The sequence below is a fragment of the Artibeus jamaicensis genome, unplaced genomic scaffold (genome assembly GCF_021234435.1).
Source record: "Artibeus jamaicensis isolate MK-2021 breed Jamaican fruit bat unplaced genomic scaffold, CSHL_Jam_final contig_464, whole genome shotgun sequence".
Lineage (NCBI taxonomy): Eukaryota > Metazoa > Chordata > Mammalia > Chiroptera > Phyllostomidae > Artibeus > Artibeus jamaicensis.
The window spans coordinates 14,894,284-14,905,831 of NW_026521842.1; the positions used below are offsets into that span (position 1 = coordinate 14,894,284).

At 42.7% G+C, this 11,548-nt stretch overlaps 1 protein-coding gene across 2 annotated transcripts in view; it reads right to left on the bottom strand.

The window, feature by feature from the left end:
• The window catches only part of PHLPP2 (PH domain and leucine rich repeat protein phosphatase 2), a 68,471-nt gene extending 59,562 nt beyond the window's left edge, over window positions 1-8,909 (bottom strand). Inside the window, exons 1-2 of one of the 2 annotated variants that reach the window (XM_037164221.2) lie at window positions 8,764-8,909; window positions 1,634-1,905 (exon numbers count right to left, since the gene is read on the bottom strand). In XM_037164221.2, coding sequence (XP_037020116.1) covers window positions 1,634-1,905; window positions 8,764-8,862 — 371 coding nt within the window. In that variant the 5' untranslated portion in view covers window positions 8,863-8,909. Of the gene's footprint in view, window positions 1-1,633; window positions 1,906-2,219; window positions 2,548-8,763 lie in introns of those variants that run through there. The other variant, XM_037164228.2, reaches the window with a different exon arrangement.
• Window positions 8,910-11,548: the final 2,639 nt, after the last annotated feature.

Consider the following 11,548-nt stretch of genomic DNA (forward strand, 5'->3'; position numbering starts at 1 on the left):
TCAAATGATAATCTACTCTTTCAGGAATTAGTCCAAATCCTAAATGGGACACACAATAAACCTGAGATTAGACTTCTAAAATGACAGCAATTTTAGCTCAGCTAAAGGTGTCACTATTATCACCACGTTTTAGGTGTAAGTGGGAGCTTCCTTTCTCACTTTCAATAGCACTGAACCCATAGCTCTGAATTCTGCTTCAAGACATTTATTTGTTACAGAGAAGGAGGGAGGACAGAAAGTCACTGGTTGGGCATAAAGAGCTCTTATTTGACATCTAATTTAAATAATAATTTAAAAAAAATCCAAGAGTTCATATTCACCACTTATGACTACTATAAGAAAACTTTTCTTCTTCATATAAACAATTTTAAACCTACGGAAATATGCTCCACTTCACTCATTAAGATAAATAAAAATTAAAATGACAAAATAAAATTCCCATCACATTTGCAGAAATCTAAGTCATTAGGGCTGAAAAAGCGTTTGCCCTTGGAATGCTGACTTTACGACCCTCTAATTTAAAACTGCTGACAATTGTTCCCATTCACAAGTATGCGCTTGTGCACAAGTGCGTGTCTGCATTTACACACAGAATTTAACACCAACACACTCCAGAGAAAGTAAGGGGAAATAGGTATGCCTTTACATTATTCGTCAAAGTGTAACTTCCACAAAGAGGAATCTGACAATATTTATCAAAACTATCAGTACACATGACGTTTGGTCCAGCAATTCAGCTTCCGGGAGTTTACCCTCCAGATGAGCCCCACGCAGCAGAAATATTACAGGTACATATTCTTGGTGGCACTGCTTACAAAAGTAAAAAAATAACACTCTCAATGTCCATAATAGAAGACTGGCTAAAATTATGGTAGACTCATAAAATGGAATATTATGCAGCCGTTAAATAAATTAAAACTATACAAATATTAATATGGAAAGACTTCTAAATAATACTAAATCGATAATGTTATATAAATAGGAATTCTTTAGAGGGAGAAAGGGTTGGCCTCAATCCACTGAGCTACACCAGCCAGGGCTAGAACCATTAGTTTTTAAACTTATATGTAAACAGAGACATATATACTACTTACTCTATTTTCTTTATGCATTTCAATTTCATTCTAGTTTCATGTGTTACTTTTTTTTTAAAAAACGCTTTTACAGTATTTATTTTATTTTTTAAAGATCTTATTTATTTATCTTTAGAGGGGAAGGGAAGGAGAAAGGGAGAGAAATATCAATGTATGGTTGCCTCTCATGCATCCCCCACTGGGAACTGGCCTGCAACCCAGGCATGTGCCCTGACTGGGAATCGAACCGCAATCCTTTCACTCCCAGGCCTGTGCTCAATCCACTGAGCCACACCAGCCAGGACAGTATTTATTTTAGATTTAGATATCTGACCTATTATGTAATCCAAATGAAGTAACTTCAAATTTTCATTCACTGGTAGTTTTTAAATTTAAGAGCCGTAACATCATCATCGTAAGAACAAACCTTTTCCCAAGCCTAGTGACTGCACAGTCAACATCAGTTCCAGCACAACGAAAAGCCCAAAGTTCACTTCCGAGCAGGAACACCCACTACTTACACCACAGCAAAGCCAGCTGTGGTACGATGCAGACCTTACCTGACCAGGTCTCCGTGAAGCTGTAAATACAGGCTTTCCCTTCCCTCTCCAGCACATATTTCTGATGCCGGTGTCTCCACTGTGCAAAGGACAAGATGTAAGTCGGAGGCGGCCGCGGCGGCGGAGGTGGTGGTACTGGCAGTGGTAGTGTCTGCTCCATACAGGTAAACACAGCCTCTCCTCACATCTTCTCTCAGCCAGTCTCTTTCTCGGGAACCAAACCTACTTCTCCTATTCAGACAGTTTCTGCTTCCATTGCGTTTCATATTTCTCTAAAAAAAAACAAACGAGAAAAATCGTTAGCTAAAATGAGTTAGACATGTTCAGTACTCACCTCACCTTTCTGCTCTGTATTCACCAATGCTCTGCTCAATCAAGTCTCACCTCCTCTCAGAGGTCCCCACCCCTGCCATACCCATGCTTAACTTGGCACAGTTAGTCTTCTTTACTGTTACAAGCTGTTCGTGTCTCATCCATCATCATTTTTCTTTTTTTTTATTTTGATTTTAGAGAGAGAGGAAGGGAAGGAGGGAAGGAGGGAGGGCGGTAGAAAGAGAAACAAACATTACTTTGTCATCCCACTTACCGAGGCGGTCACTGGTTGATTCCTGTGTGCGCCCTAACCAGGGTCGAAACTGCAACCTTGGCATATGGGGTCGACTCTAACCAGCCAGGGACCATCATCTTTTCTGAATCCACTGAGCCACACCAGCCAGGGCTATCTTTTCTGACCCTTTCTTCTCATGTTTTCAGAAAAATGTCAAGAATAATAAAACATCTGTGTATCTACTACACAACTTTCACAAAATTAAATATTTCATCATATTTGGTTCCAATCATTATTCTAAAGAACATATATAAATACATTCTTACACATACAGCTGAGGCCACCTGGTACCCCATCACAATCCCGCACCCCTCCGCCCTCCCCGGAAACACACTCTAGTGCATTTGGTATGTATCATTCCATGCCTCTTCATGTTTGCCATATATGTGCACACCTATAAACTATATAGGTATTGTGTCACAAGATTTTAAACTTTAATTCCTAACATACTTGTTTCACACTGTGGTATTTTTACTGGGTTCTACGTTGGTTTGGAGATAGCCATGCTAACACACCAGCTCGTTCAATTCCATTTTTGAATACTTTGCAATTTATCCATTCTCCTGCTGATGGCATTTAGTTTGTTTCTAATTTTTCACTGTTGGTAACAATGCTGCAATAAACATTTTTGCAAATTGAAATTTTCTCTAAGGTCCTGACTCTCCGCCTCATATCCCAAATTAAGCAAGTGAAGAATCAATACAAACCTGCACAAATATTCTTTCAATTCTCACCACGTTACAAAAAACCACTGTTGCCTTTGATAACTGAAGCATGTGGAATTCATACACACTGTGGGGCCACGGTTAAGGCAAAAACAATTGCTACAGCAATATGATAAAATTTTAAAGATCAACATTTACCTGCCCTATTTTTACGACAAGCCATTTCTGTTCCCTTTAAAAGAAATCTCCACTGACAACGACACTACCTACCTCTCCAGTGTCACACCTTTCCCTGTTTCAGTAATGTCCAGCCCACTACGTGTAACTCCCCGAACACACCAACTAATCTGCAGTTTTGTGACTTGTCTGAAATGCCCTCCTCCAGCCTGTCCACCTGACTAGTCATTCTTCAAAACTCTATGCAGATGTCACCCTCTCTACCCTCACTATGGAAACTTCCATGTCTCCCATTTCCATTTTTCTCCTTCTACCCAGAAAGAGTTAATGACTACTCTGCCTTCAGCAGAACGTCACCTTGAACATGACTTCCATTACCATGCAGATCACATGGGTTTTAGTTATTTATTTAGTATTTCTGCCTGTCTTCTACACGGAGATTCTATCCCTAGCGCCTTAACACCTAACACGGATGGCTCGGAAGTGCATGAAGGACTCAGCTGACGACACGGAGATTTGTCCCCCGTCTGCACGTCAGCCCGATTAGACCAGAAGTTAAACAATCTTGGAGGGAAAAATCTACGTTTTTATAGAGAACTCTACAACCTTTTCTCTGTACCAGCCAAAAAGTAAATAAAATGCTTTTACAATATTATTTTTGTAATTACTGAGGTTAACATTTTAGGATGATTGTAGCATCTAAACTTCAGATCTAAAGATGGTAAAGAAAGGGGAATGAAAAGTTAGAAGGTGAATCCCACGTGGGAAGAAAATAAGAATGAGAATGGCTTCACTGTTTAAGTTTAGGAAAACACAGGTACATCAGCCATTTTGCAGATTTAGGGATTTGAGTACAGCTATTCAAAACCATGAAAAGTATTACTGATTCTAACTTCAGATAAGTAGGATAAACCCCTGCAACAAGTGGGAACAAGGTCTCCTTCTTCTCATCAAGACCATTTTCTTAAGGCTAAATATCTAAGGACTAAAAAAAGGGCCTTCAACTACTTACCTTATGAACACAGGGGCCATCATATTTGTACCACGAAATGCCATAATTTTAACCACTGAACAATTCACTGGATAATTTTAAATATTCTCCACTTATTAATGTTTGGGAAAGATCAAGTGGTCCATCTGAAAACAATATTCTATACGGTGCACTTATACAAAGAAGTTCTGCACTCAGTCGAGAGAAATTTCGCTCACTGCCATTAAGAGTAAGTAGACACTATTCCATACAAGCGTCAGAAAGCTTCTTTAGCCCTGGTTGGTGTGGCTCACTACACTAGGTGCCGGCCTGTGAACGGAAAGGGTGCTCCTTCAATTCCCAGTCAGGGCACACGCTTGGCTGCAGGCCAGGTCTCTGGTCGGAGGCGTGCAAGAGACGGCCAGCTGGTGTTTCTCTCTCACACTGACGTTTCTCTCCCTCTCTTTCTCCCTCCTTTCTCCTCTCTTGGAAAATAAATAAATCTTTAAAAAAACTGGCCCAATAACAGCCCACCAACTTTCTCAGTCTTAGAAAAGTCAAGAAAAGCCCCAGGAAGTATTATACTAGTTCATCCATGATTTTTCTTGAGGATTTTTAATGTGTATACATACTTCCTTTAAGACTATAAATTCCTTAAAGAGCTTTACATTGTTGAAACATGTGTTGCTGGTCAAAGAATGTACCTCCTGGTTATATGATACATTCCACTGAAGACAGACCGCTGACTTAGAACTTCGGTAGATACCAGTGGACATTTCAAAGGCCCAGATACTGAGAAAGCACAGGCCTCACAGCAGTGATCTAGATGGACTGCTTAGCTATTATTAGCCACTGCTGGATTACCTAGTGCTTTCTCCTCCACTGCCCGAAGCATCAGGTAACTGCTGGGAAGGCCAGCGCCATCCTGAGATGCTTTTGGCTTTTAGAATCACTGCTCCACTGGAATTGCTAGATTGAGAACATTTTATTTCCTCCCTCCCTCACTCTTACCAACAACCGTTGACAACCTTATCTAGAAGAAAATACAACTACAGTCACTTCTCACATCACACAAGTGTATAAAGAACATGTTTAACATTTAAGATATTTCTAAAAAGCAAAAGTCTTTAGAGTGAGCCACGAATGAAGCACCCACTTCAGTTTTATGTTTTCCATCTCTAAAAATGAATATATGAAGGCTGTGACCAGTTCAAAGGGGAAAAACTATGAAAAGCCACCTACAATTAACCCTGAAGTATGCATGGTAAAAACAGGGTCTTGTAAAGTAACTCTCCATACTCAATGAGCACTCTTTGAATATAAAATATCTTATGTTCCTGCATTCAAACTTCAAAACAATATGGGCTCATCTCTGTGAATATACACGTTAAATATTTTGTTGTTTTTCAATTTTTATTTATTGATTTCGGAGAATGAGGGACATTTATTTGCTGCTCCACTTATTTACACAGTCGCTGGCTGACTCTTCCACGTGCCCTGACTGGGGACCACACCCACAGCTTCGGTGCACAGGGACAGTGCTCTAACCAACTGACCCGCCTGACTGGGGCTGCAAATACGCTGTGAGGGCTGGGATGAGATAAAGAGAGAAAGAATAGTTCAGTTCATTAAAATCTTTTTGGTATTAATTTTTTAAAGGATTTTACTTATTTTTAGAGAGAGGGGAAGGGAGGGAGAAAGAGGGGAAGAGAAACATCAATATGTGGTTACTTCTTGCACACCCCCAACTGGGGACCTGGTATGTGCAACCCAGGCATGTGCCCTGACTGGGAATCGAACCAGCGACCCTCTGGTTTGCAGGCCAGCACTCAATCCACTGAGCCACACTGGCCAGGGCATGTATTAATTTTTTAAAGCCACATTCAGCCCTGGCCAGTGTGGCTTGGTTGGTTGGACCATCATCCCACTCGCCAAAAGTTTGTGGGTTTGATTCCTGGTCAGGGCACAGACCTAGGTTACCTGTTCGATACCCCCAGTCAGGGAGCACATGGGAGGCAACCAATCAACGTTTCTCACGTAGATGTTTCTTTCTCTTCCTCCCTCTCTCTTCAAAATCAACAAACATATTTTTCAAATAAATAAGTAAATAAAACCATATACACATTTGATCAAGATTTGACAACTATTCAAAAAAACTAATCACATTCTCTGACTAGATCAGTTGTAACTTTGTATCTTCTACAGACTGAGTAAAAAAATTAATTCCCCAAACTGGAGGAAATATGTAGAAAATTTATGCTTCAAAAGATACTCCCAATAATCAAGAGTATTAAAAATATCACACTATATTCCAACTACAAATACAAAGAGGTACAGCCTAAAGAGTAACTTGCTAAACCAATTTGGGGGCAGATTTTGAATAAAATTTTCTAATACCCCACAGAGACATACCCACCTCTAAATTGGCTAAAGTACACTGGTTAGTTAAATTGGCCTTTTAATTGAGATCTGTATTTTCTGACAATATTATGTTCATAATTTGGTATCAAGTATAAAAAAGGCACACAAAAGAATAAGCCATTTCCAAAGGATCTTCAGAGAATAACATGTGGGAGATCAAGACTTTCCTCCCAATTCAGGAAGGATTCTACTTCTATATTCTTCCCCAAGTTTCACCTGGGACAAAATTCAACTGCTTGGTAGAACACATAGCACCTATTCTCCATAGTCGATCCCATTTCTTTGCAAGGATTATTTAAGCATTAACCACACGCAATAAAGCAAAAGACTGAAGGGCCTTAGATACTGCCAGCCTCCTACACCACCAGCTGAGTGCTATCACCAAGATCAATTTCAAGAATTTTTCTAATGATCCCCAGATTGGAAGCCCAGGGAACACAGGGTAGGTTTGACCAACTCCTGGAAGTACAGGAAGGTAGGACCCTTCAATAAAAATGATCATTTCTCAGCCCTGGAAGGGCAGCTTAGTTGGTCAGAGCCAAGGTTGCAGGTTCAATATCAGGTCAGAATATATCAAACAACCCATGAATGCATAAGTGAAACAACTGATCGATGTTTGTTTCTCTCCTCACCCCAACTTCCTCCCATAAAAAAACAAATAAATATTATTTTTCAATTCCTTTCTTCTCACAACTCTCCCCCCACACAAAGAAGTTCTTACTAAAAAAGCTAAAGTTGTTTACCTTCTAGGCCAAAGAGCATTACCTACCTCTCAGACCTACTTTTTTTTTGGGGGGGGGGGGGATTCACGATTTACATTTTTGTGACCCTGAACCTTATGGTTTTAAATAAACATCCAAAAGCTTTTGAGTAATTAATTATATTTGCAACTTATGGTTAAATAGGTTACAATTAATATGTAAAAGGTTTATGCAGGAGATAAACTGTGGAAAGTTATTTCTTTAAATCAATGGATTAAGATTGGAAAGTAGTAGCAGAAAAACTAAGGTTTTACAGAGTTCTATTTTGTTGTTTTATGGATTCGCCAGATGCTTCAAATCTATTATTTTTTTCAGTGTTCCCATCTTTGTAATGTCCTAATACTTTAATGACAGGTATATTTTTCTCACCCTCATTCCCAATTAACAACTCATGCATTTTCATTGTTTTGCAAAGTGCATTTCATTGATTTTGAAATACATCCTATCTTCTAAATGTTCTTATTTCTCTTCCCTTTCCCTGGCAAGTTTTAAATCCTGGTGATTTCTCTACTGGTACTCTGGAAGGAATTCCATTCCATCTCCAGAAGACACTTAGTTTACATATTTGACCTACAGAAAAAAAAAATCCTAACTATTTCAAAGGCTAGCAGAAACTCCATCCAATTGGTCTCCTACAACCCCTTCTTTTAACCATCTTCGCCGTCCCCTCCCCACATCCCTTGTGCATCTGAACTTCTTGTCATCACCTTCCAGGCTCCGCTCTCCCCCATTTGCCTGCATTTGCTTTCATGTCCTCCTACTCCCCCAATTCTTGCCAAAGCCCCGCAAGCTGCCTGTTGCATAACGGCTCCCCCATTACCGTCACCCTGGATGGTTAGGCCCGCACCCGCAAGGAGGAATGCCCCGTTTTGTCCAATCCCTCCTCCCTCCTGCAACACGCCCAGCGATTCCCAGAGAAGAAGCTCCTCCGGGGATTCTCCCTCCAAGCGGGGCAGGACGAGCTACCAGGCCAGCGCCTCGGAGCGGGAAGCCGGGTCTTAACTTCGGTGGTAAAGCCTGGCGGGCAGAGGCGGCCCGCTGCACCCGGCGCAGCCCCAAGCACACCGCAGTACTCAGCCAATCACCGCCGCCATCCTCCCGCTGGGGTGATGTCTTCAGGTGTCCGGGGAGGAAGCCCTGCGTACTTCCAGCCCGGCCCCCGGGCCCCACGCGCAACCGAGGGAGGCAGAAGCCGGCCCCGGGTCCCAAAGGAGCGAGTAAGCGGCGGCGGCTGGGCGGACGCCGGACCCAAGGCGTGGGCCTGCGGGAAAGGAGGCTCGTGGCCAGAGATGAGCAGCAGAGGGGACGCAGGAGGATGAGCAGGGGAGGGAACGCAGGCGGCCCAGGCCTCGGCAGGAGCCAGCACGGAGGCCTGGGCAGGGGCCGCGGCGCCCCCAGCCGAGTTGCGGGGCGGCCACAGAGCCAAGAGAACTGACCAGGGGCGGGGGTCGCCGGCTGCCATGGCCAATGTGCGGGGCAAGGGCCGCCGCTCCCCGCCTTTCCCAACCCGCTTGCCCGCCCCGCCTCACCTTCAGAACCCGAATTCCGCCCGTCCGGCGACTCGCGGGTGCTTCTGGCGGCTCTGGGGGCTCCAGCGGGCCCGCGGGCCCGGGCTCCACCTCCCCCATCCGCGGCAAAAGCTGCACAGGGACGCCCCGCCGGCGCGACGGCGCGCGGAGCCTCGGCGGCGCGCAAGAGCAGCCCGCGGCCCCGCCCCCGCGGGCCGCCCGCCCCGCCCCGGGCCCCGCCCCTCCCGCAGCCCCGTAGGATCTGCGTAGCTGCGGGCGCTGGGCGTCCCGGGTGCCTGGAGTCGGAGGCGGAACCCGGTGCCACCGCGGGGCTAGGCCTCCGCTGCCGGCAGCTTTCGGTGTGGGGAACTGAGGCTCAAGGAGGGTTATTTGCATCCCTGCCTCCGAAGTACGGGCTGGATAAAGGGCAGGTGTCAGCGGTGGCAGGACGCTGCTCTCACAGAGGGCGGCTCTTGCAACTTTATTCAAGATGTTTCCTCTCTTCCTATTTGTGCATGGGCCTGTCATCCTCATTTGCAAAGTCATTGAACGAATTATTAATACTCACCTTAGCGAGGACCTTTTCCTTATTGGAGGTGCTCACGACTTGTATGTAACCAATTCCACTCAACCCTGTGTACAAAATGTTAACTCACCTTCCATTCACATTTTAAATCCGTTTCTCATGTAGAAAATGAGAATTCAGTTCCCTGTCTCAAGCAGTGATATGGTCTGTGAGCCATTATTTGCAGAGATGATTCAGAAAATCTTTAGAAGTTTCCCAATTGGTGGTGGTTTTGTGGCTGGCCAGTGGGCCAAATTTGGAATCAAAAAGCCAGATTCCAAGTCTCAGCTCTCCCTCTTACTAGATCTATACTCTTGTGAAAGTTACTTGATCTTAGACTTTGAAACAAATCTGTGAAACAAATTAATACCTGACTAACAGCTGTGAAGATTTTGTGAATGCGTGCAACATTCTTAGTACAGAGCTAAGGATTCATAGCCACTATACATGTGAATTTCCAAACTTAAGATTCAGTTCATCAGAATATCCTTGTTCATTCTGTCCCAAATTTCCTAGGACACCTAGACTTCTGGATTTTTAGATATTCCCTTTACATAGGTGTTAATGAATCTTCAAGCAACTTGCAAAAAAAATTCTTGAGTTTTGAATAATCAGTAAAGATGGTATCACCTGTTATCCATTGCTTCAGTTTGCCTAGTCCAGACCAACTATGTTTTAGTTGCGGGCTTAGAACAAGAGTTTGTGATCTAAACTAGTACAGTCTGTGCCCCTCTCTACTATGATAGGTATGCATTTGTAGATACTTCAAATTCCAAGACAAAGTTTGACTCTTGCAAAGATTCTGATCCTGTACAGATTGTTTCTCCTGTAAGCTTGGTCACCACTTTCTCCCTTTACAGGAGTTACCTTGTATATTTGAAAATTCAGTCTCCAGTGATCTTCATTTTTTTTCTCATTTTAATGAATTAAGAATTATCTCACATGTCTTGGTGTAAGGTGAAAAAAGCTCTTAGATTGTCTACTTCCTGGGTTTTTCCTCTATCTTGAAACTACTTTCAAGAAAGCTACTCAAGGTATTATTAAATTCCCATTCCAATGCTTACTGGGTAATTCTAGCAAGAACACTAGGCAGACATGGGCCTGACCAACAGCAAGCAGGTAGTGGAAAGAAAAAAAATGTGGTTCAGAATTAGTGTTTCTAACAGCCTGTTTGTTGATCTATTACACATTACCTTTTTCAGATCTCATGAGCAGAGGATCTTTATTGATGTCCCGGGACCAGCATTTGAGTTGACTGGGCAAGAGTAGTGGTAGATGACTGGTGTTTTGTTTGTTTGTTTGTTTGTTTGTTTGTTTAATTAATGGGCAACAGCATAAAAATACAAGCATATGCTACAGTTATGTCTTTACTACTTTTTTAGGAACAGTAGTACTTTTTTCAAAAGGAGAAAAATACAAAAAGGCTACCAGCCCAGATACTACAGGGGATAATTCATAATGCAGCTACCTTTAAAAGTCTTCATGATTTAAGATCCAATTAAGTAGTAACCACCAGTTGATTCTAGGGTGTTTTTTTTTTTCCAAATCATGTACTGCCATTAACATTTTATACTGTTTCAAAGGTCACATATTCCATGTTCTCCCCAGTTCAAGGCAGTGTGCATTATGTATGCCAAGGGTTATGTAACTACAATTTCTGGAAATGGTATCAACAGCTGAGACTAACCCTAAAAATAAATTCCTCTGGGATTTTTTGGTACAAAAATTCATCTGCCCTCACTGCAGGTTCATCATCACAAAAATCACCGTTTGGGTCAAGCCAAGAGACACAGAAGTCCTTAGACTCCTCTGTCTGTATCCTTCCTATAAGCAGCTGTGCATACCTGTCCCCCCATCTGCACGCACGTGCCCCCCCACAGCTTTAATCTCAGGAGCTCTTCCTAACCCTCCCTACAAAAGGGAGGGGATATCTAAAAGAGGAAAGTTTCTATCAAACTTTCATAGAGGTACTGTAAGAACTTACTACATTGTCCTATTTAACGGCTGTCCCCACTAGTTCAATGATTACAAAGTCATCTTTAGGCCTAAATCCCTTGTTATTCTAGCACCGGTTGAACAGATTTAGATATTTCTTATTTTGGTTCCAAATAAGCAGTATTTATCTGGCTTCAAGATTTGAAGGAATTTCTTCCTTGAATATTTTTATACTTTTTGAATATGCGGACAACTGAACTAGGGGAGGAAATAGCATGGGAATCCCTTTTAAAAGCGGTAAAATTA